At 51.6% G+C, this 23,955-nt stretch overlaps 2 protein-coding genes across 7 annotated transcripts; one reads left to right on the forward strand and one right to left on the reverse strand.

Moving 5' to 3' along the window:
* The first annotated feature begins 16 nt into the window (after positions 1-16).
* Positions 17-18,285, forward strand: TMEM143 (transmembrane protein 143). 4 transcript variants are annotated; one of them, XM_074369315.1, is made up of 8 exons: positions 17-153; positions 511-751; positions 2,461-2,565; positions 9,383-9,577; positions 10,624-10,751; positions 11,692-11,971; positions 15,159-15,348; positions 16,050-18,285. In XM_074369315.1, exons 1-8 carry the CDS (start codon positions 131-133, stop codon positions 16,256-16,258), a joined length of 1,371 nt encoding a protein of 456 aa, XP_074225416.1. In that variant the 5' UTR covers positions 17-130; the 3' UTR covers positions 16,259-18,285. The 4 variants fall into 4 exon arrangements, with proteins under 4 accessions (XP_074225416.1, XP_074225418.1, XP_010945189.1 ...); XM_074369317.1 differs by having other exon boundaries at positions 15,221-15,348; positions 16,050-16,248; XM_074369316.1 differs by lacking the exon at positions 17-153 and adding an exon at positions 181-365.
* On the reverse strand, positions 18,114-21,998 carry EMP3 (epithelial membrane protein 3 (MAM blood group)). Of its 3 annotated transcripts, none has more exons than XM_045510637.2 (5): positions 21,714-21,998; positions 20,623-20,817; positions 20,244-20,346; positions 19,217-19,357; positions 18,114-18,383 (listed from the first exon to the last, which is right to left on the reverse strand). In XM_045510637.2, exons 2-5 carry the CDS (start codon positions 20,698-20,700, stop codon positions 18,214-18,216), a joined length of 492 nt encoding a protein of 163 aa, XP_045366593.1. In that variant the 5' UTR covers positions 20,701-20,817; positions 21,714-21,998; the 3' UTR covers positions 18,114-18,213. The 3 variants fall into 3 exon arrangements, with proteins under 3 accessions (XP_045366593.1, XP_010945187.1, XP_010945188.1); XM_010946885.3 differs by having other exon boundaries at positions 20,623-20,715; positions 21,714-21,997; XM_010946886.3 differs by having other exon boundaries at positions 20,623-20,781; positions 21,714-21,997.
* Positions 21,999-23,955: the final 1,957 nt, after the last annotated feature.

Raw genomic sequence — 23,955 nt, forward strand, 5'->3', positions numbered from 1 at the left:
TGCGCAGTCGGGACAGGGCATTAGAATAGGACCTGCTCAATGACCCAGGCTTTGCGCATGCGTCTTACTGCGAACTGAAGCCGAACTTCGGAGGCCCAGGACGCTTTTCTGCACATGCGCAGGAGGCTCAATGACAGTCGAGCGTTGGCTAAGGTGAGGGAAAGGGTCAAGGGCTGCATGGCCGGGGGAGGGCGGCTCTGCAACCCCTCTGTATTCTTCTGAGCATCTCCTATGCTCTTAAGATCCACCTGCCGCCTAGACCCTTCAGAGACCAGTTGTACCACCACAGGGCTTCAGGGACCCGCAAAACGCCCCTAGACCTAAGAACTCTGACCTCTGCCAGGGACCCAGGCCAACTGAACAGTGTGAGAGGGGACGGGCAGGAGGGCCTACGAGGCTGGTGGATGGGCTCTGAGCCCATCCTGGGGTAGAAACTGTTGGGACCTGGAGGTGGAGAGGGCGCTTGTCCGCCAAATGACCTTTGACCTCAGCCCTATTTCCCTCGTTTAGGCTCCGGGGAAAGGGTCTGGCTATGCTGCATGTGACCCGGGGGGTCTGGGGATCCAGGGTCCGAGTATGGCCCCTGTTGCCCACGGTCCTTGGGCACCCCCGGGCCCTGTCATCGCTGGCGGCCAAGATGGGGGAGTACCGCAGGATGTGGAACCCCACGCAACCCCGCGACTGGTCCCAGCAGTACCGCGAGCGGTTCATCCCGTTCTCCAAGGAGCAGCTGCTCCGCCTCCTGATACAGGTACCGCCCGCCCCGGGTCCAAGAGCCTGGGGACTACGACTCCCGGCAAGCCTCGCGGCAGTATAGCGCTTCATGCTATAGAAGGCTGCCCTGGCGCCCACTGGGAGTTGTAGTTCGCGTTCACGTCACCGGCCCCCCCCAAGTGGGCGTGGCGTGAGTTGGAATGCAGGGGACAGACCTCTGAGATGCAGATGCAGCAGCAATTTCAGCCTCTAGCTTGTTTTATGAGGGGGAGGTAATTAGGTTTCATCATTTATTTCTGCTTGGAGGAGGTACTGGGGATTGAACCCCTGATCTCTTGGGTGCTGAGCATGCGCTCTACCACTTGAGCTATATATACCCTTCCCCCTCCAGCCTCTAGCTTGTACTGGAGGCTAGAACAAGCACTTGCTGGGGCCTGGTTTTTTCCTCTGCAAAATGGGTATAATAATCATCCTCATCATTACTATTGCTACTACCTAATAATTATAGCTACGCAGCTGTCATTATAATTATATCACACTATTTGAGCTCTTACTACATGGCACTGTGCTAGGCATTTTCCATGTATTCTTGAATTATTGAACAATCCAATAAAAGAGGTACAACCATCATGCCCATTTTACAAATGAGGTAACTGAAGCAGGAGAAGGAAAGTGACTCACCCAAGGTCATGACTAGTGGCCCAGATTTGAACCGAAGTAGTCTAATTCCAGAGCAGGGCAGCAACTAGGGTGAAGCAAGTAGGCACTTGCGTGACTGTAAGAGTGAGCGCCTTCTTTAAATTTTGCACCTTAGTTGCTTCACTTGCATCTGCTTAGTCCTGGCCCTGCTCCCAAGCTTAAGCTACTATGACCCTTGTGACTATTCTGGATTATCATTCATTCATTTAATACTTATTGACTAGAGGGAGGGAAACAGCTCAGTGGTAGGACACATGCTTAGCATGTATGAGGTCCTGGGTTCAATCCCCAGGACCTCCATTAAAAATAAATAAATAAATAAAAAATTTTTAAGATTATTAATTAAATACCTCTGTAGAGACTAAGTCCTATGCTGGACTTTAACCACACACACAGATAGATACACACACACATGAACACAGAGGTATGTATACAGGCACACATAATCACATCAAATTCTCACCGTTGCTTTTTTGAGAAAGAGGTTGTGAGCCTCTGTTGCCAATAAGGAAACAGGCTCAGAGAGTTGATGACATTCACCCAGGGCACCGAGGTAGGAAATATAAAAAAGTGGTTAAATATGCGTGCTCTGGAGTCAGACAGGCCCAGATTGGAGTCTCAAGTTTCTCTTTACAGAGACAGTGTGGTCCTCAGTAAGTGACTTTCCTGAACCTCAGGGTCCCCTCTGAGTAATGAGGGTTATAATTCCATCAGCCTCCTTGCATCCTATGGGGGATGATATCATGCTGGCAAACAGTGCCTGGCACACAATAAGCATTGTGTCAATGCCGGCCAGTAAATGTCAAAGCGGGAACTTGAATGTCTAGCTCTGTAAGCCATCCCTTTTTCATTCTCTGAGGCTACGTCAGTTTCTTGGTCAGTAAAACTGATCAGTGCCCACCCCACCCCCCCAAAAAGCACAACGAATCACAACATTTTAAAGAGCTCAGAGCTCTGATTGTCTGTTAGGGCTGCCCGGGAAAGAATTCCTCCCCCTAAGGAAGAAGGGAGAGGCCTAAAGAGAAGTTTTGCTTCCTGAGGTTACAGGAGTTCCATTCCAGTCCTGCGGATAAAGTGGCTTTGGAGGAGTTTGCCGCCCATGTGGACTTCTGTACCTTGTTCCATTACCATCACATCCTGGCCCAGCTGCAGGTGAGCACGGGGTGGGGGGTGCCTGTTGTCCTTGTTTGCCTGTTTATTAAGCAAAAATTCTCTGAGCACCTCCTGGGAGCTTGGCCCCAGTTCTAAGCACTGGGGATGGGGGATGGGTTAGCTCAGTGGTAGAGCACATGCTTAGTATGCACGAGGTCCTGGGTTCAATCCCCAGTACCTCCATGAAAAAAGAAAAAAAACCAGTAATTTTGAAATTAAAAAGTGAAAGTATTAAGCACTTGGGATGAAGCAGCGAACAGACAGATGAAGCCACGCCCTTGTGGAATTCATGTGGGGAGATGATAAGTCAATACATATAAAATATGATACCCAGGAGTGCTAAGTGCTATGAAGAACAAGGAAAAAGAGATTGAGGCAGGATAGAGAGGGACCAGATGGGGGCCTATTTTAGACAGGGTAGTCAGGGAAGGCTTCCCTAAGGAGGTGACAGGTGAGTTAAGACCTGAGTACAGAGACACTGCAAGCCTGATAGCAAGTGTCTGGGGAAGGATATTCCAGGCAGAGAGAAGAGCAAGTGCAAAGGCCCTGAAGTGAGAGAGATCCCCGAAGTGTTGGGGGAACATCAGTGGGACCACTGGCTGGAAGGGGAGAGGGCAGGAGATGAGGGCTGAGAGCAGAGCGGGAGTGGGGGCAAATTGTGCCCGGACTGCGGGCCATGGTGAGGGCTTGGCTTTCGTGCTAAGGGAGCTGGGAGCTGCAGGAGGTCTCAGAGCAGAGGGTCATGAGCTGATTTATGTGTTAACATGATCCTTCTGGCTGCCCTGTGGGGAACAGGCTCTCAGAGGCAGGGAGATCTATTAAAGAGTCTATTAAATTTGTCCAGGTGAGAGGTAATGGCAGCTCTGACAAGAGAAATAGCAGTGGAAGTGGTGAAAAGTGGGCAGACGCTGATAATGGTTGGAAGGCATCTGCTTTCGGCCGTGTGCGCAGGGCCTTGAGGGAAAGCCAGGAGTCAGGGGGCGCCTCCAGCTGCCACTTACGAAGATGCAGAAGACAGCGGGGGCGGGAGACAGATCTGCGGGGAAGATGGAGGGCACAGTCTCGGACTTAGGAATCTGAGCTGCCTATTGGACAGCCAGGTAGAGAGATGGACTAGAATGCCCACAGTCTGGAGGTCAAGGGGTCTGGGCTAAGAAAAAATCCTGGGAGGATCTAGAAGGTACCACAGGAGACCACCAGGGGTATTTGCTGAGCCCTGGGGAGTGTCAGTCTTGAGGTCAAGAAGGGGAACTGGAACCAGTAAGAGGGATGGACCAGGAGCAGCCAGAGAGAAGTGGAACTCCAGAGAAGAGCGATGTCAGGAAGCCAAATTCTCAGCATCCTCCTTATCCTGGGATCCTGTGTTGGGGTCCCCAAGAACACCCACAGATTCATTGATTTTTCTCCAGGGACTTACAGAGCTCAGAAAAGCCGTTACGCTCACAGTAGTTGTTTATTACAGCAAAAGGATAGCAAATCAAATCGCAAAGGAAAAAGGCGAGGGGGCGGAGCGAGAGCTTCTGGTTGTCCTCTGCCAGCAGAGTCATGGGAACAGCTTTCCCCAACGATGTGACAACACGCACAGAGCATCACCCACCAGGGAAGCTCACCGGGGCCTTGGTTTCCAAGGTTTTTATTGAGGTTTGGTCGTGGAGGTAAGACGGACTGCCCGAGTGGCTGACCTCAGTCTCCAGCCCCTCTGGAGGTCAAGCTGATACCCTGTGGCACAAGGCCCCACCGTAAATCACATTGTTAGCATAGACCATCAGATGTGTCCCAAGTCGCCCCCCCCATCCGTAAACCAAGACACTCTTACCAGGCAGGTTAGTCCAAGGGCTTAGAGGCTCCCTCCCAGGAGCCAGGCAAGGGCCAGTTCTTTGGAATGTGCTGGATTTAGACAACCCAGGCCTGCTGAGTTCACCCTTTACTGCACACTGCCCCGCCCCTCCCAGCTCCCCCTTTGCTTTGATGAGTGGCAGCAACAGCCCCCTATGTCAGGCTCATCAGCGCCTTCCAGCGGCCTGGAGGAGCAGCTGACATCAGCCCCACTTGCAGAGACAGAGACTGAGGCTCCAAGAGGACCCGGGTGTGCCCAAGATCCTGTGGGTCCCAAGTGGCAGAGCTAGGATTTGTGCCCCTGTCTGCCCACCTCCAAGCTCTTCTCTGGGGCACCTGAGAAGAGTGTGTGTGTATGTGTGTGTGGTTTTTTTTTGTTATTAAAAAAATGTTATTATATAAACATTTAACACATCACTCCAGTCTCTATTTCCATCTTCCACATCACCTTCTTGTCTGTGTGTCCTTTTCTGTCTCTTATAAGGACACTGTCATTGGATTGAGGGCCACCCTAATCCAGTATGATCTCATCTTGAGCCTTACCTGAATGACACCTGCCATTAGACCCTCTTTCCAAATGAGGTCATATTCTGAGTTTCCAGGGGGCAAGAATTTAGAGGAGACACCTATTCAACCCTCTAAACCCAGTGAAATTTGACTTTCAGATATGCTCTGAATAGTTTTTTTTAAAGTATAATTACGTTCCATGCAGTACAATCCTCAACTATTGTATAGGACCTACTTAAACTGAAAAATTATTTGTTGTTGATTTGAAAATCTGATTTAACTTGGTGTCCTGTATTTCATTTCTTCTGGGCTACATCTGGAAACCCTAAGTAAGGAGAAAAAGAAAGTAGAAGTGTCTTTGCCATTTTAGGTAGGGTAGTCAGGGAGGGCCTCACTGAGGGGGTGAACTTTGAGCAGGTAACGCAAAGGAGGCGAGACCCAAAGGAGGCGAGAGGGAGCCATGTGGAGATCTGTGGGAAGAGTAAGTGCAAAGGCCCTGTGGCAGGAGTGTGCATGGTGTGTGGGAGGAACAGCAAGGAGGCTGAGTGAGGGGGAGAGGGCTGGAGAGGAGCACAGAGAGGGCACCCCGGGCCAGATACTGCAGGGCCTTGTGGGACACAGTGAGGACTTTGCTTTGACTCTGAGTGAGGTGTGGGCCACCACAGGGTTCTGAGCAGAGAAAAAAAAGCATGAGCTGACTTAGGTTACAGTGGGCGCCCTCTGGTGGCTGTGTGGGGAACAGACTAGGGGGTGAGGATGGGAGCAGGGAGACCAGGGCTGAGGCCACCCCAACAGCCCAGAGGATGAGAAGTCAGGTTCTGGATGGATTTTGAATGCAGGACAATCAGGACTTGCTGGTGGGTTGGATGTATGAGAAAGAGAGAGGTCCAGGATGACCTGAGGCTTTGGGCTCGAGCACCTGGAAGTGTGGACTTGGCCTCTTTTGAGATGCATAAGGTGGCAAAAGGAGCAGCTCTTGGGAGGAGTCTCGGGACCCCAAGGCGGGGCACAGCAGGTCTGAGAGGAGGCCCATTGGATGCCCGTGTGGAAGCCTCCAGAGGCCCGTTGGACATCTTCACGAAAGTGTGGAATAGGCTCTTGGCTGTGTGTCTGGAGCCTAGGAAAGACGTCAGAGTAGAGTTAGAAGTCTGGGGGTCCTCAGTAGACAGATGCCATGTGTGGTCCCCAGGGGAATGCTCGAGGATAGGAAATAGTAACACCTGCCACAAAGACCCGATGACATCGTTCATCCTTTCAGCAGATGTTTGTGCCCAGTCCCGTGCAGGTGCTGCGGCTTCACCGAGGAGAGAACTCGAGCCTGCCCCCTGCCCTCAGGGAGCGGAATTTGGGTGGTGGGGACAGCCCTGAGGCAGATGCTCTCCCCCAGTGCTTGGATGAATTCAGACTGTGAAGGCCAGTGTCTGAGCAGATGTCCAAACTGACCTCGGTGTCTGCCCCAGGGTCTGTGTACAAATTAGAAAAAGGTGCTCCTTTCCCAAGCCTGGGGTGGTCTAATATGACAGTCCCTATGTACACATGGCTGTTGAAATTGGGAAGAATTGAAATTAAATAACAGTTTAAATTCCATTCCTCAGTTGCCTCCACCAGGTTTCAAGTGCTCTGTTGCCATCTGCGGCCAGAGGCGTCCCAGTGGACAGTGCAGATCTAGATGTTTTCATCACTGCAGGAAGTTCTTTTGGACGGTGCTGCTCTGTACCCTTTATGTCCCTATGAAAGGGTGACTGTGATGATAAATGTCTAGATCTATAGCATCTACAATGGTACCTCTTAGGTCTGGCACATTCATGCAGTGCACATCCTGCCCAACTGCACCGGGCAGCCCTGCTCAGCCTAGGGAGTGGAGGAAGGCTTTTTGTGATAAGGGAGCAGGAATATGATGGAGGAGCAGGAATTCAGTTGGGGAAAGGGAAGAAGGCAGGAAGAGGGGCAGGGAAAGTGTCCCAACAGCATATGCAAAGTCCTTGTGCCTGGAGGAACTAAAGCCAGTGTGGTGGCTGACACCACAACCAAAGAGGGTTGTGGTGTCAGGCCCTGGGAGGCCTTGCAGGCTGTAGTATGGAGCATGGTCCTCCTTCCTGAGGGCCGTAAGAGCCTGGGAAGTGTCTTAGTAGGAGATTGATTGGATGTGTGATTCCTGATATCCAACTTCCTGGCTGTGTGACCTTGGCCTGTTACTTAACCTCTCTGAGCCTCAGTTGCCACAACTATAAATGAGGCACACTGTGCAAATGTGGATAACATCCTTCAAGCAGCGCCTGACACGTAATAAGTGCTATGTAAGTTGCCATTTTCATTTATCACTATTGTTGTTACTGTTGGGTGAGACCTGCCTGGCTGCTATGTGGAGAACCGTTTGGCAGAGGAGGGAGGGGAGGGGACTTGGGGAGACCACTCATCCAGGCAGGAGAAGGCGGTGATGGTGTGGATGGGGCAGGGCTGGTGGGAGGAAAGAGCTGGGTGAAGCAGTGATCTGATTTGGAGGTGGAATCAGTGTGACTGTGATTTATCATGTGAGGGGAGGGAGCATCAGGGGTCACCTGCGAGGTCCAGGTTTCTGGCTTGAAGCCCCAGGTGGATGTGAAGTTCCCAGAAGAGAATCTGGCTTGCAGGGGATGTCTGACGGATGTAGATTTTGCTGTCCTCCAGCTCTGAGATCCCTTCACTCTCAAACTGCAGCTCAGCCCCAGGAATGGAATATTCAAGGTCATTCTGTGAGTCCAAGACCTGGCTAAGGACCTGGGCACAGGCCTTAGCTTTGGGCTCCAGTCTCATCCTCTGCCAGCATGACCCAGCTCTGGAGGTAGTTTAGATGAGGATTTGCTAGGCTCGTATTTCTCCCGCATCACCCAGCTGTGCTGGCTCAGTTGCCTCCAAACCTTTGTCCGCGTCATTCCTCCCACTTCAAAGCCGCACCTGATCTCCACGAGTTTTTCCTTAAGGCTGCCTCTCCTGAGAGACACACAGAGGGTTGTGTGTATGGGCTGGTTTTACCGAGGGGTGATTTCCCTCTGTGGCTTGCTGTATAGTCTGGGACAAGTCACGTGTCACCCTGAAACTCCATCTCTCTGTGAGCAAATAGGCAAGCCACCCGGAAGCTTGCTCTTTCATTTATTTGTTTGTTCATTCATTCATTCATCTGACAAGTTTTCGAGGGGGGAGTGGTGGGTGTGTAAGCTGAGGTGGGCAAGGCAGTGAGCAGTTATGTAGGGACCTTGAAGTTCCTTTAGAAAGCGCCTGGATTTTATTCCAAATGCAGTGGGAAGCCATTGGAGAGACAGGGTGTGGGATCCGTTTATAATCTCAATAAGCTCTTTGTGACAGCTGGGTGGAGACTGGTTTGGAAGTGAGGTGACAGGTGAAGGTGGCAGGAATGAGAAGGCGGCAGGAGGGGAAGATGGAGGCAAGAGCGATTCCGAGTTTTGGCAAATGAATTTGCTAAAGGATTAGATATGGGAGCGAGGATAAGAAAGGAATCAAGGATGTGGTTTCTGATCAGAGCATGTGAATAGGTGATAGTACCACTTCCTGAAAGGAGAGGACTGGGCCAGGGGAGGAGGAGGCATTCTCCTGGGGCCTTGTTAGATATGAGATACCATTAGACACCCAATGGGAGATGCCAAAGACATAATGGGATATGAGAGTCTGATGCTCAGGGGAGAGGCCAGGGATGGTTGGAATGAATACATTTGGGAGGGGAAACCTAAAATGGTTATTTTGTTGGAAGACGGGGATGGGAGGATGTGATCTTATGGGCTTGACATGTTGGATTTGAGGGTGACCGTGACATCCCAAAAGAAATGTCAAGTAGAGAGTTTGTATCAGTTACTGTAAAGGCTTAGCTGCTGTAACAAGCAGGCCCCACAATGCAATGGTTTAAAGAAGGTGGAGGATTCTTTCCCTTCCACTTCACGGCCTTGTGGCAAGTGGGCCAGGGTGGACAGGTGGCTCTGTTTCACATGAGATTAGGCTGGGGCCCAGGGTCCTTCCATCTTGGTACTCTGCCATCGCCTAAGGGCATTGTCTTCACCCTTGTGGGGTCAAAACTGGGTTGTAGGCAGAACTAGGATGAATTATCTGGGCCACACCTAGCCTCAAGGGAGGCTGGGAAATGTAGTCTATCTGGGCAGCCCTATGCTGCTTTCACCTCTATTTCCATTGGAGAAGGGGAGGACAGAATCATGCACTGGAAATGGATTTTAGGTCCAGAACTTGGAGGAGAGGTCCGAGCTGGAGACGTGAGCTGGGTAGTTATATGCACAGAGACAGTGTTTAAAGGCGCGAATGGAGAGGCAACTTAGAGTGAGCTCCAGGAGAGAGAAGGGAAGAGAGCCCAGAATCAAGCCTGGGGGTCCCACATTATTTAAAGGATGGGGCCAGGAACATCCTTATGTGTACCCATAATCCCTCAGGCTATGACATAGCCCATTTTTCTTCTCTCTGACTCTCTCCTCAGGCCTTGTATGACCCCATCAACCCTGACAGGGAGACCCTTGACCAGCCTTCACTTACCGACTCCCAGCGTCTGTCCAAAGAGCAGGAAGTGCTTCAGGCTTTGGAACCCCTGCTGGCTCAGGCCAACTTCTCCCTGCTCTCCGAGGACGCCATGGCCTACGCTCTGGTGGTCCATCACCCTCAAGATGAGGTCCAGGTGCCTGTCTTCCAGAGGAGAACCAAAACTCCCTGAAGGCCTTGGGGCAGGGGTGGCGCCTTTGGGAGGCAGAGGCTGCTGGGAGTTGCAGTCTTGAACACAGGGCACCAGTCCACGTGGCGCCTTTGAAGAAAAAGTCACATCTTTCTCAGTTTACTTCACTGACATCTGTAGGAAAAGTATCATAAGAAACAGATCTTGTTAGGACTAGGGACTTTATCACCATCTGCCAGAGAACTGTAATACAGTTGTCCTTTGGTATGGGAGCGGATTGGTTCCAAGACCCCTGTGGATATAAAAAATCCAAGGATATTCAAGTCCCTTATATAAAATGGCATAGTATTTGCTTATAATCTATGCATATCCCCCAGTATTCTTTAAATCATCTCTAGATTACTTATAATACCCAATACAATGTAAATATTATGTAAAATAGTTGCTGGTACACAGCAAATTCCAGTTTTGCTTTCTGGAACTTTCTGGAATTTAAAGAATATATATTTTCCATCCCGTAGTTGGTTGAATCACTGGATGTGAAACCTGCAGATATGGAAGCTGACTATCATAGATAATCCAAAACACTCATTGTTAAAGTCAACAAAATTATGATAAAACTACTAAAATCTTCCAAAGTTATCATCTCTGAAATTGGGTTGTGACTTATAAGTGGTGGTGTGACATAGTTTAATTGGCAATATATTTTCCCTCTTAGCTGGGGAAATAAACTGTTTTTATTATTTCATAAAATAATACAGTATTTTAAAATCAGTAGCATCTTAGATTCTCAGAAATATGGTAGTAAAGATGCCTATGATGTGAATGGTGCCATCTTGGATGGGGTGCCCTTGTGCAATGTACAGCATGAACAACCATACATGGCTGCCCTGGCATGGCAGGGTAATGACACAGGGTGATGATAAGCCTGGGAAGGCAAGTTAGGGGTGGCTGGGGAAATCCTTGTGGGGAGAAGCATCTAATTCTAATATCCTGCACTCACATCCCAGGTTATACTCAGCTGCCTCTGCTTCCTTCCTCCCCCTTGACAGGTGACAATAAATTTGGATCAGTATATCTACATGCATTTCTGGGCCCTGGGCCAGCGAGTTGGGCAGATGCCCCGTAAGTCCAGCGTGGGCTCCAAGCGTGGCTTCTTCAAGTCGCCCCCCGCAGAGAGGTGAGGCGACCCTTGTTCCCCAGCTGCAGCAAGAGGGAGCCAGGTTAGAGTCGAGAGGGGACTGACAGGTCAGTGTCTGGATCTGGGTGTCTGGGACCTGGGTGGGAAGTCGAGAAAGGGGGAGGGGTAAATCAATACTACCTTTCCTTCCCAAGAAGTAAGAACTACAATTCCCAGGGGAAGAGAAAGGTTAGGAACATTTCTCTCCATTTCTCTCCATTTTCCAGATGAGGAAAACTGAGACTCAGAGAGGGAAGGCCACATTCTGAAAAAGTGGAGCAGCTGGGATTCTGATGAACATCATATTTTTAACAGAGGATATTCAAATCCAGAGTAGGGTCAAGACAGCCAGATCTTCTCAGAGTCGGCCAGTGGGCCTGTGTATCACCCAGTCCTTCTGGAAATCAGTTTATCAAATAGGGTCACAAATCCAAAAACAAAACAAAAACCAAAGACAAAAAGCCCCTCATATCCCTTAAACCAGTAATTCCACTTCCAGGAATCTATGCCAGGGAGATATTTATACTTGCAGACTGCTTAATTATCTGTTTCTCCCACTGGACTATAAGCTCTGCAAAGGCAGCAACTGACTCATTTTCTTGTCTCTCCAGAGCTACATAGCACTCCTGGCACTGAACAGATACTCTGAAATATATCTAGAATTTGATTTTGAAAATTAACTAAGGAATCTTCTTCAACTCTCATTTATTAAGTCCATAAAATCAAGATGCAAACCTATGTGTCCAATGATAGGGAATTGCATTATGTAACTGATCCCCTATTGTTGGACACAAAACTTATTTCTGACTTTCCTCCAACCATTGTTAAGTAGGTTTTAAAATGATGGTGTGACTGCAGAGCCAGAGAGAGTGCCCTGGGGCCGGAGGGGGCTTCCCAGGGCGGTCCTGACTACCCTCGCCCCTCCATCTCTGTCCATCAGGAGATACTTTAAGCGGGTGGTGCTAGCAGCCCGGACAAAGCAGGGGCACTTGGTGCTGAAGAGTTTCAAGGACACACCGTTGGAGGGCCTGGAGCAGCTGCTGCCCGAGCTGAAGGTGCGCACGTCCACCCTGCAGCGTGCCCTGCTCAATTTCACGCTGGTCGTCTCAGGTGTGGTCTTCTTTGTCAATGTGGGCATGGTCGTGCTCTCTGACTTCAAGATGGCCACCTCCCTGCTGCTGCTGTTCTTTGCGGCCTTCATGGGCCTGCGGGCCTCCAAGGTAAGTGGGCCACCCCGCCAAGCCTCCCGGGTCCCTTTTCCTTGGTGTGCAGCCAGGAGGTCAGGCTGTCCTATCTCTCTGTGCTTCAGTTTCCTCATCTGGGAAATGGGCCGGATGGCGAGACCTGCTGTGAGGATGAAATGAGTGCCTCTGTGAAGGGCACTGGGTGCAGTGCTGGCACGTGGCAGGTGCTACACAGGTGTTCACGGCCACTCACTGGGCGCCTGCTTTGACAGACACTTGACGTGGTGAATGATGTGTGTTCTAGAACCAGATTTCCTGGGTTTGAATCTAGCTTGACTGTCTTCTAGCTGTGTGACCTTGAACAAGCCGCTTAACCTCTCTGTGCCTCAGCTCCCACATCTGGAAACTGGATGACAATGGGACCTAACTCGGGATTAAATGAATTATACTGCTGAGAACAGGGCTCTTGTTCCCTGTGTCTGGGCCTCCCCGTCCTGGCCAGGTGTCATTAACACTAGGGGGGCTGTTTTTCTTTCCTTCTTTCTTTTCTTTAATGGAGGTACTGGGGATTGAACCCAGGACCTCATGCACTCTAAGAACGTGCTCTGCCACTGCGCTTTCCCTACCCTCCCAGGGGAGCTATTTTATAAACGCGGCCCCTGTGTTCTAGCCCCTGTGGACTGAGTTGGAAACTTTGGGCCTAGGGCCCTGGAAGCTGTATTTTTAACAATCTGCCTTCCTGATTCTGCTACACATGAGTGCAGGGCTGCCTCGTACAGTCGTGCAGGTTATTCACCATCCAAGGGTTCATGGCCGAGGGGACAGGTGGGGCTGACACCCAACTTGTGCTTTGCTCCCTGAGCCGTGAGCTCTATCTTGAGGCTGAGTGGGCCTTGAGGGACTGCCTTTTACTGATACTCCCCCAGGGCTGGCACTGGCCCCTGGGGTGTGGACTGGTGTGAGGCGTCTGTTGGACCCGATCGTTCACTTGCTGGTTCATTGGTTTTCAAGCTGTTGCAGCCATCCCGGTGGGCTCCTAGGAGGCCTGGTAATAAATCCCACAGATAACAACCAGGCTGCGCTGGCTGAGAGGGTGAAGGGTTGTGGGGAGGGGGAGAAACTCCTGCCTAGGCCCAGGGCTCGGGTGGGATTGGAGGGAAGGTTTGAAAGCCAGGGATTGAGCCTGGTGGAGAAGGGGCTGGGTGAGCACAGCTTGGAGGTCTCACAGGGCTGGAATCTGGGGTGCAGGGGGGAGAAGTGAGGCCCCAGAGGGTGGCTGAACCTTGATGCTGAGGCAATGAATGTTAGCCAGGAACAGACTAAAGGTGACTTGGCCTGTTCCAAGGCTCAGGAGCCCGAGAGAGCAGGGTGGGCTCAGGGGAATGTTCATGGTAAATTGGCTCATTCAGCATGGACTGTGTTCAGAGGGGAGGAGCAGGTGAGTGGGAGAAATCCTCAGGGGCCAGGCCGTGGAGGTCGGACTCTTTGAGGGCACTAGGGAGCCATGGGAGGGCTGTGAGCAGGGGAGGAGCAGGGTCAGGCTGTGTCAGGACAGACTGGAAGGGGGAGACTGAGGCCAGGAGGAGGCTGGGCGTTGCACTAGGTGCTTTGGAGAGGAGGGGAAAAGGCAGAGAGTCAAGGCAGGAGGAGGGGGCTGGAGACTGACAGGCTGCTGGGAAGGTGGTGGGGTCTGTGCCAGGGGTCTGGCCTGTGATTGAGTAGATGGTGGCATCACCCCAGGTACAGAACCCAGGGGAGGAAGGAGGAGTGGACTGAGGGGTTGAGTGAAGAGGGACAGGGCACTCAGCGTGGGCCACCACGAGTGTTGAAGGGAACATCCAGGTGGCCAATGGTGAGCCCTCTCCAGGGAGAGTTCTGGCCTCATCTGTGTGCCATGGAATCACATGACCCGCTTCCTTAACCTGTGAGAATTCAACTCTATAAGCTTGGCAGAAACAGGCACAAAACCCAAGATATTTTTTATACTCATCCTGAATGCATGCAATTCCTACATCTTGCCTTCAACCAAAGAAATGGCGATTCGTTCCAAAGCGGGGACATAAACCGACTGTGCTGGCCTTGTAAGGAGAGAGTACAGTCCACAACAGAGCGTGTCATCGGTACTGTGCAGGCCATTTCAGCAATTTTCCACGGGTGTGTTAACTTCAGAGGCATTTCACCTTAGGTCTCCGTGTAAGATGGGTGATGCTCTATAGGCAGAAAACGCTTATGTTTAAAGGGGAGCCTCCAGCCCGGGGTGTAGAGAAATATTCAATCATAGCCAATGTTTAAATGCTTGTTATGGGCCAGGCTCTGTGCCAAGTGTTTTATTAGCATCTAGAGCACTTCTGTTATCTGCCTCCATTCACAGCACTACCCGAGGATTTAGGTCTTAACCACTGTCTCACAGCTGGAGGGGACAGAGTTGGACGGGCACCCAGGCCTGCAGGCTGTAGGACCCAGCAGTCTTCAGCTCATTTTGTGGGTGAGAGGAGGAATCTGGACAGACGTTTTGAATGTGAGCCCCAGAGGGCACTGGTGGGCTTTCATTTCCCTCCTTAGGGACCATAAGGTTGGAGAAAGGGGGCAGCCAGTATCCAGCAGGGCCCCAGACCTGCTCCTCCCCTCTTCTTCCCTGAAAGTGGCTCTTCCAGTATTTGTCATCTGTTAACATTTCTCTTTACAATTTAATGTTTAAAATCTTGTTTTTAATTATGGAAAAGTTCAAACAAATGCAGAAATGTAATAGTATGGTGAGCACCCCTGTAGCCAGCACCCAGCATCAACAATTAGCAGCAGTCAGTTTTCATCTAACGACCTACCACTCTCCCACCATTTAGATTACTATTATTTTGAATCCTACGCATATCTGTTAATACTTTAGTATGTATCTAAACGATAAGGACTTAAAAAAACCTTTGTAACACAAAGTTTCCAGGCTAAAACTCATATGGTCCGGAAATCCTTAATAAAGCTATTAATATGTGGCTCAGATGAGCAAACCAGGGCAGCGGCTGCGGAGTCACTGGGGCGAGAGCGTGGGGGATAAAAATCCAAATACCTGGTCCCCTGACCTGGGGATCTGAACTGAATAGGCCTGGTGAGGGCCCGGGAGTCCTCCGGAAGGGCGGCGCCAGTGTGACTGACCCAGGGGTGTGTGTATGGGTGGGGAAGTGGAGTCCCAGCGCTGCCCGGCCCCTGCCGGATCTCGTCCCGCCTGCAGATGTTTGGACAGCGGCGCAGCGCGCATGCGCTGGAGCTGGCGCATATGCTCTACTACCGCAGCACGTCCAACAACTCCGAGCTGCTCAGCGCCCTGGCCCTGCGAGCGCAGGACGAGCACGCCAAGGAGGCGCTGCTGGCCCACAGCTTCCTGGCCCGGCGGCCCCGGGGGTCCCGCAACCGGCCGGAAGGTAGGACTCGCGGAGCCAGGTGGCCCCGCCCCCTTTATGGGCCCGCCCTCGCTAGGCCCCACCTACCCCGTCATTTGCAGCTCCTCCCCCAAGAGCCACGCCCCAGGCCAATGTGGCTGGCCTCCGACGTGGCTCCGCCTGAACAAACTCCACCCTGCCCCTACAGGGTCGAGACTCCCCGTAGTCCCAAGTGGCCCTGCCACAGTGAGACACCCGACCCCCGTTGTCTGCCTCCCACTTTCAGCTCGCGCTGGTGAAATTGGTTCAGTAGACCGGACCTCTGACTTAGCTCCTGATCTTGGTGGACATGATCCTTCCCTGGGGTGACCTCCCTCTCCTAACCTCAACCTTGGCAAGAGTCTTGGATCAGACTCCTGTTGTGGCATGCTCTCCACTCCCCACCAGCTCCTTCCTATATGTGAACCCAAATACTGCCTCCAAGAGACCCTTACCCTTCCCTGTGTAAGCCCCAGGTGGTCCCTTCCCAACGGGACCCTTCCCTGAACAAGGGTCCCTGGCTTGTCCCCAGATGAGAGCCCCAAAACCGAGTCTTCTAGGCTTTGTCCGACTCCCCTCTTACACTTGTCCGACCCCTAGGCTTCTCCCAAACCCAGAACCCTCGGACTCCTTGCCCTGTCGTCCTCCCCCAGTCCTTTCGGGTCTGTCTGACAGCCTCACAACACCTGCCTTTCCCCCTACAGAGACCTCCCAGTGGCTCCAGTCGGAGGTGGAGAACTGGCTCCTGGCCCAGTCAGGCTGTGACGTGGCCTTCAACGGAACTCGGGCCCTGGCCCACCTGCAAGCCCTGACCCCCAACATCGGGATGTACCCGCCCCCGGGTTTCCCCAAACTAGACTCATTGGCTGCTATCACTTCCCCCAAGGCCACACCCAGCAGTGACAACCCCTGACAGAAACCTCTCTTGCCCATCCCCGCCCAGCCACCTGGTCGGGAACTAAGCCCCGCTTCCTCCATGACGAGCTGTCAATCATGGCTACTTGGCTTTGCCCCTCCCCGCCTTCGAAGTACTCCCTGGCGACCGCCACTTCCGTTACGCTGTTTTCTTAAACAAAGCCGCGCATCGAGGCAGCCCGCCGTTGCTAGGTCCCTTCTTCCGATGAGCGGCCAATCAAAGCTTTTTGGCTCAGCGCCTGTTCCATCTCTTAGTCTCACCCCCACCATAAACATCTAAACGTGGTTTGGCTGAGGAGGGAGGGTCAGCCAATCACAGCTGTTAATCGCTGCAAACCACCAGGCACAGTTGTTAAACTGAGCCCTCCCGAGGCTATCTGTCACTGTCTTTTTACCCCGCACCCGCACGGGGCAAAACTGCCCATCCTCTTCACCGAGGCGGAGCTTTAACCCGCAGCCAATGAGAGCCGTTTAGCTCGGTTCTCTGGCAACCCGCCAATGACAGCTGCCGGGCACTACCAACCTTGGGCAGCCGGTTGTCCCTGTGTCAAGCAACCAATCAGAATTTCTAACGGAGACTTGATCTTTCTACCAATTGCCGCTACTTATAAGGCAGGCCATTTGATCAAATACTTATCAGCTGGTCCAGGCTGAAGGGGTGGGGAGCTTTGTCCCAGGCAGAAAGCTGTGGGCCAGTAGGAATCAGAGACCATCTTCACCCCAAGGCTCAGGTCCACTCAGGCCCCCAAAACAAAACTCAGGTGACTTCCCTGCCCAAGTCCCTCACCCTTCCTACAGAAACTACCTCGGCCTGGATCTTGCCTCCACCAGTGGCCTGTGCAATATTTACTGATCTATCGATGTCTCCCGCTGTCCCCTCTCCCAAAGGAATAAATCATGTTGAATAAATCTGGGTGAGTAGGGTATAGTTGCAGGGGTTGCAGAGAAGGAAGTCATCAGAATCCTGGAAAGAAGATTCTAAGTGTTGGGGAAGTGCATTTGGGTGGGTCTTGGGCAGAGAAAGCTGTAGTCCTAGAGAGACTGGGTTTGTAGTTGGTGAAATTGTCTGTGGATCACAGAGAAGGATCTTAGAGGCCCTCATTCCCCAAAAGACTGGTTTTCTGAAGACAGGAGATAAGGCAAATTGTTCATGGCACTAAGGCACACAGGCAGGGGATGGATTGGCGTGAAATCTGGCCTCTCCCCTTCACTCATGTATTTTGGTTTTTGGTGGGGGAGGTTTAGGTTTATTTAGTTATTTTTGCGGGGAGGTACTGGGGATTGAACCCAGAACCTCATGCATGCTTAGCATGCCGTCTACCACTTGGGCTATACCCTCCCCTCCCCGTGTATCTTGATATGGGGTTGAGTAAGCCAGGAGAAAGGGGATGTCATCTAAGTTTTACTAAGGTGTCATATGGACTAGAGGCAGTATTTGTGCAGAGAATTTGGTGGGGGAGTAGAGGGTTTGGTTCCAAGAGGGAAATGGGAGTATCTTCTCAGAGGAGGGGTCAGAGGGAGCAAAAAGAGGCTTAAGGATCTAGAACCTGCTTGGTTGAGCGAGAGAGGCCCTGGACCAAGGAGAGATGACATGGAGACTCAGACTCCTGGCTCTTACCCAGAGGTTCCTAATGGTTTAGACTTGGAAAGAATCTTGAGTCTTGAGACAGGAGGACCTGGGGCCTTAATCTGTGGAAAGGGAAAGGCAGCCGGGACGCTGAGCTCCTGTGTCCCGAGTTAGAAGGGACGGGAGGGGGCCTGGATATTCTGAGGGCAGAGCTGCTGGTGATGGGGGCATCAGGCGTGAACGGCCTGGGTCCCGGCAGGAGGAAGGAAGGAGGCAAAGGCAGAACTGGTGGTTAGACGGTTTTATTTTCTGGAGCCAGGGCAGGGGCTTCGGGGAGAGGCTGCGGGGCTGGGAGCCGGCTGCGGAGGTGAGGGGACGCGCGGTCCTCACTCCCGCTTCCGCAGGTGAATGTAGATAATGCCGCTGGCCAGGGCGAGGGGGAAGGCCACCCAGGCCAGGGCGAAGCAGTAACCGAAGCTGCCCCCCGACGGACGCTCTGCCAGGATCTCCTTGGCGTGAATGGCGTAGATCAGCGCCCCAGTAAACACTGCCACGCCTGCGGGGAGACGGGAACCACACGTCACTCAGGACCCCCAAGAAGACTGCATTTCCCAACAACCCACGGGGCAAAGAAGCCGCGGGAGGGCGAGTGCGCAGCACCGCTGTCTGCTGGGAGTTGTGGTTCGCACCCACAGCGCCGTCCAACGGGGCTACTGCAGCGTGGCCTTGGGCAGATTAGTTAATATCTTTGCGTCCCCTTTACTCATCCATTAAATGGGACGATAATATCTACTCATCCACACAACTAAGGAGTATTTTTGAGTGCTCTTCTACAAACCAAGCACAGAAGTAGTGAATTAACAGAACAAAAGGAAACCTAGAAAGGTAACGTCCCCCAAATTGAGGACTGTGATTAACTTAGCTCTTTGCACCGGAAATCAAAAAACTTAAAAGTACGTAAAACTCCCTGACGTGTGTGATACACGGTACGTCCACAAGAAAGAGCAGCTGGCTGACATTATAAGACCACTACTATTATAACTTAGAGTTCTCTCCTGGGATATTAATTAGCTACCTATCCCTGCTGCCCCCCTCCATTTCTGGGATCTAAATTATTTGTCCACATCCACTTCCCCAGCCCTGGCTTCTTGAAGCCCTGAGTTCCAGTTCCCCCATGACTCAGACACACACACCACAAACCACCATCGAGTCACTGAAAACTACAACTCCCGTAAGTTGCTGGGACAGAGAGGCAGCTAAAGGAGGCACTTTAGGTGGTCCTTGGGTTGTTGAGAATTGTTTTCTTTCAGTATCTGTCCATTCTCAGGGCCCCCAGCATCCCCACAGGCCCCCCTCCCTTCCCTTCAATTCCCAGGGAACAGTGCTCACTGGTGCAAAGCTGGCAGAGGCCAGTGGCATAGAAGAGCCCTCCTCGCCGCATGGTGTAGAGTTGGAACATGAACAGGATGAAGGACAGACAGCAGAGGATGAGGGAAAGCACCATGAGGATCTGCACCGCCTTCAGCCAGCCTGCAAAAAGGAGATAGAGGTGGAAGTCACACAGGTCCAGAGTTCCAGCTGCACCTGCTTGCTCATCATTGCCCCCCTCCAACCCTTCTTCCATTTAGGGCCATATAACCTCAGATACTAAGTAATATCACTCATGTCAACCTTGATTCCTGTAACTTTCCTAAATTCCCTCATCAGTTCTAGAAGCTGTTTGCAGATTCTTTAGAATTTTCTACATAAACATGTCCACAGGGAATAGAGAAACTTTTACTTCTTCCTTTCCCAGCATTATGCCTTTTATTTCTTTTTCTTGCCTTGTTGCATTGGATACCTTAAGTACAACATTTTATAGAAATAAGAGCAGAAACTCTTACTTTGCTTTTAGGGGAAAAGCATATAATTTTCACCTTCTTTCACTTAGAAATATTGATAGATAACAGCTCTGCCGTTTTAGAACTCAGATGCTTCTAGTCTCGCTTCATTAGAACCTTGGAAGGATTCAGCCTCACCCCTTTAGAATCTTAATGTGGTCCACCCCTTTGGAACTTGGACAAATTGGTCCCAGCCATCCATTCAGAACACCTGTCATGTCTTCTTAGAACTGTGGAAACATAATCCTATCTTCTCGGAATCTTAGCTTTTCCCCCATTCCTTAAACCTATAGCATGCGATCTCCATTCCTGAATCATAGGGAGGGGTGCTTTCAAACCAACCTCTTTAGAACATGAGCATATTTCCCCCTACCATCCAGATAGGTGGGTCATCATACAACAGCCTCAGTCACCCAGCATTGAGACCGAGACCCATGCACTCAAAACTTTGGGGGCCCCCAATCCTTGGTCCCAGGAGGAGACTTGGGGTTACCCCTCCCTTTTGCAGATCAGCCCCAGTGCCCCTCACCCCTCACCATTCTCGCTGACGTTACTGCAGGCCCACGTTTTGTTGTCATTGTTCCATGTGCAGTCATACCAGAGATTCAGGGACTCCTTCCCGGGGAGGGTCCACCAGGACTGAGATGGACAGAGGAAGAGGGGCAAAGTTAGGGTGACTGGGAAGGGTTAGGAAAAGGGTGAGGTACTCTGAAGGAGGAAGGAGCTGGACTGGAGAAAGGATGGATTTAGGAGGAAAGTAGGAGAGGCGGTCTTGTTAGGGGAAAGGGTAGGGTGGAGGCAGAGCTCAGAAGGGTAAATGCTAGAGAAAGGGGGTGGGGCCAGAGTGACTTTAGAGGAGGAACTTGTTGAGAATCTTTGCAGAAAAGGAGGCCCCGCGATTCCAAGTAGGCTTACCTTGTCCAAAGTGGCCACAAAAAGCAGGATGAGAATAAGGATGTGAAGGGCAGAGACCACCAGCAAGAGGAGTGACATGGCCGTGGTGGAAGCCTGGGTGGGGATGTAGAGGATGGTCACTTCAAGAAGTTGGCACAGGGCCGGTGAGATGCCTGAATCCTGGCAGAGAAGAGGGCTGAGTCCAGATTCCCTGGTCTAATGAAAAAGAGGGCTAGGGGCCTGGACTCCTGGTCTGAAGGAGGCTGGGACCAGACTCTTGGGTCTCGAGGAGGAGGGGGCTGGGGGCCCAGGCTCCTGAATTCCCCAGAGACCGGAGAGGGCAAGAGATAGACTATTGGGTCCAGGAAGGAGTAGGACTAGCAATGTGGCTCCCATCATCTCAGAGCCCTGTCCCTGGGCACGTATGAGCCAGGATATGAAAATTCATATTGCCACCCTTTCAGATTCATCGGAAGCTGGGGGCTGCCCCCAGAGATGGGCATCCTTGACTCACCCCACTCCTCTCCTGAGGTGGGGGGAGGAAGGGGGACCCGGTGAGTCATCGGGTGACTCATCTCACCTCCTCCTGTCTCCAAGCACCAGGGAAACCCCAGCCCTTGCCTATGCCCACGAGATCCCCACCCAACCCTGCCGCCAGACTAGTGTCTGCTGGACATCTTGTGGGGAAAATGGACAAGATCTCTTGCGGGTGGGGAGAGACCCAAGAAGCAGGAGCCAGCCTCCCATGACTCTTTAGAGTCCCGAGAGGGTGGGGGTGGGGGGGTGCTGGAGGGTCCCCAGACTTTGATTGTTCGCAACGAAAAATCCTGTCCTCAGGGTCTTCAAGGGAGAGTGGACAGCCGTGGGAAAAAAATTGCAGGGATCTTTTGGGTAGGGGGCTCTGCTGGAAACCCTAAAATCTTGCCAAGCCCCACCCCTTCCCAAGTTCCCATGCCAAGTGCGAAGAAATCACTTCTTAAATTACAAGGATTGTCAAGGGGTCTGAGAGCTGGGGTAGGGGTAGTCTCTCCTGGGCTGGGGGTCTCCTTTCCAGTGCTGCACACACAACTAAAGAAGGAAATCCCAGTCCGAATAACGGATTGGAAACTTACCGAGAGCGGCGGAAAAAGTCAGAGTTGGAGTCTGGTCCCTCGCTCAGGCCTCTGTGCCCCGCCCTTCTCCCTCCTTCCACCCTCTCTCGGCCCCCGCCTCTCTCGCCGCCTTCCTCCCTCCCTCGCTCTCCCCTCTGCCTCCCTCGCTCTTTCTCCCCTCCAACCCTGGAACCCTTTCTCCCTTTCTCTCTCCCTCTCTCTTTCTCTGTCCTGCCGCTTTGGTCTCTCTCTTGTCCTCGCTGTTTACGCCTCCTTCCTCTCCCTCTTCTCACTCTCCTGGCTTCTATTTCTCTAATCCTTTCAATATATACTGACCCTTTTATACCCACCCTCACCGCACCCAGCTGAGGTCTGTAGCCAGAGGGAGGGCCCTGGCACTTGGCTTCCTCATTCTTCGGGCCCCCACCCACTACCCCCAGACAGGCATCTTCTGGGGCTCCCTCCCGCGGTTGAGATGAACCACCCTTGGAAGGAAGGGAACAGAGCTGGGGCCCACGGGTGGGGCCAGCAGCGGCGGTGAGATGATCCGATTCTCAGGCCTCTGCTCGGGGTCTTGTCCTGGGACCTCTGTCTGCTTTCCTTGATGGGGCTTAGGACCGGATACTCAGAGGGATGGGAGACTGAGGGAGGAGGCCAGATTTCTGAGGTGTGGAGTGGGGCTGAGGGCTGCTGGTGGTCAGGGGATGGGAAATGGAGAAGTGTAGAACTCTAGAAGGGGGCAGGAGGTGGAAGTTAAGAAGCCCAGTGCTTCCATTTCCTGCCTGGGGAACCTGGACCAAGTTGATCAACTTCTGAGCCCCAGTTTCCTAATCTATGAGGTGGGTACAATAACACTAATAATCCTGACAATATACTAACACCGATAATAACAATTCTGACACTTACTCTAATGAGTAAGTTAAAACCAGTACATGGACACACCTAACACATGCATTCCTTTCTTCATCATTTATTGACCATCTCTTATGAACCAGGAGTTCATAATGAAGAAACAGAGGGAAGCCCTGCTATTCTTGTGGACTTAACTTCTAATCAAGGGACACAGCCAGACAATCAAGACAAAACATCAATGAAGAAGAGAAATTTCAGATAGTGATAAGTGCTTTGAAGGAACTAAAATACAGGGACATTGATATGATTGGAGACTGTTCTTAAAAAAAAAATTTTTTTTTAATTGATGGGAGGCTACTCTGAAAGGGTCATCAGGCAAGGTCTCTCTGAAGAGGTAACATCTGAGCTGAGACTTGAAGATAGGAGTGATTTGAATGCTGGGAGGGGAGAGGTAGTGCCCAAGCCTTTGAGAACAAGCTCAGGTTGTTCAGGGAACAGACAGAAGGGCCAGTGTGGCTGGAAGACAGGGCGTGAGAAGGAGTGGTAGGAAGGGAAACCAAAGAGGGCTCTTGAAGCCTAGAAAAGGAGTTTGGGTTTTCTTCTAAGTGCAGTGGGAAGCCATTGAGGAACAAAAATGCAGTACCAGGACTTCATGTTAGTTGTTGTTGTTGTTATTATTATTATTATTATTTCTTGGGTTATTGAATCAGGGTGTGTGTGTGGGGGTGATGACCACTATGCACTTGGGTCTCTCTGCAGGGTTGAGTACTGTTGAAAAGTGAAGGACAGGGAACCAGGTGTCTGGGGTCCTGATGTGGAATTAAGAGCTGGAGAACTGAAATCCGGGGTCCCTGAAAGGGAAGGGAACTGGACAATGGGATGTCTGGGTATGTGATGGGGCCAGAGCTAGGGGAAGGGAGAGTGGTTGGTCTTTTGGACTCACCGAAGCGGTGAGGGAAGGGCAGTTCAGTGACTGGGTGGGTGCTCGGGAAGCTGGGGTACCAGTGTAGCACAGGCTCTAGACACACTGGCTGGATTCAGTTCGAAGCCATTTTACTCATTAGCTGTGATTTGGGGCGAGTTATGAATCTGACCCAGTTTATTTGTAAAATAGGGATAATTGTAAAAGTGTTATGGAGCAGTTCTTAGAGAAGTGTCTGGTACACAGTAAGTACAGTTGTATGTGCTTATTAATACCAGACATTGTGTCCCTGAGTGGATTCAGTACTGGGAGACTCTAGATAAAGGTCTCTAGGATTAGGGGAAAGGGCAAATTCTTGGACTCAGTGGATCTCAAGGCTAAAACGTAGGGAGTACAAAATGAAGATCCCTGGGGGTGGGGAGTAAGTTGCTTCATCTTATACTTTTGAGAAGGACAGAGACCGGAGGTCTGAACTCAGTTCCACAAGTA

The sequence above is a fragment of the Camelus bactrianus genome, chromosome 9 (genome assembly GCF_048773025.1).
Source record: "Camelus bactrianus isolate YW-2024 breed Bactrian camel chromosome 9, ASM4877302v1, whole genome shotgun sequence".
Classification (NCBI taxonomy): Eukaryota; Metazoa; Chordata; class Mammalia; order Artiodactyla; family Camelidae; genus Camelus; species Camelus bactrianus.

What these genes read in the sequence shown, in the direction of transcription:
- EMP3 (XM_045510637.2), bottom strand. Translation starts at nt 20,700, where the DNA reads ATGTCACTCCTCTTGCTGGTGGTCTCTGCCCTTCACATCCTTATTCTC. An exon ending in TTGTGGCCACTTTGGACAAG is followed by an intron (nt 20,347 to 20,622) that starts GTAAGCCTACTT and finishes TGTCCATCTCAG; the next exon opens with TCCTGGTGGACCCTCCCCGG. An exon ending in CCTCTGCCAGCTTTGCACCA is followed by an intron (nt 18,384 to 19,216) that starts GTGAGCACTGTT and finishes GTCTCCCCGCAG; the next exon opens with GCGTGGCAGTGTTTACTGGG.
- TMEM143 (XM_074369315.1), top strand. Translation starts at nt 131, where the DNA reads ATGACAGTCGAGCGTTGGCTAAG. An exon ending in AAGTCGCCCCCCGCAGAGAG is followed by an intron (nt 10,752 to 11,691) that starts GTGAGGCGACCC and finishes TCTGTCCATCAG; the next exon opens with GAGATACTTTAAGCGGGTGG. An exon ending in GTCCCGCAACCGGCCGGAAG is followed by an intron (nt 15,349 to 16,049) that starts GTAGGACTCGCG and finishes TTCCCCCTACAG; the next exon opens with AGACCTCCCAGTGGCTCCAG.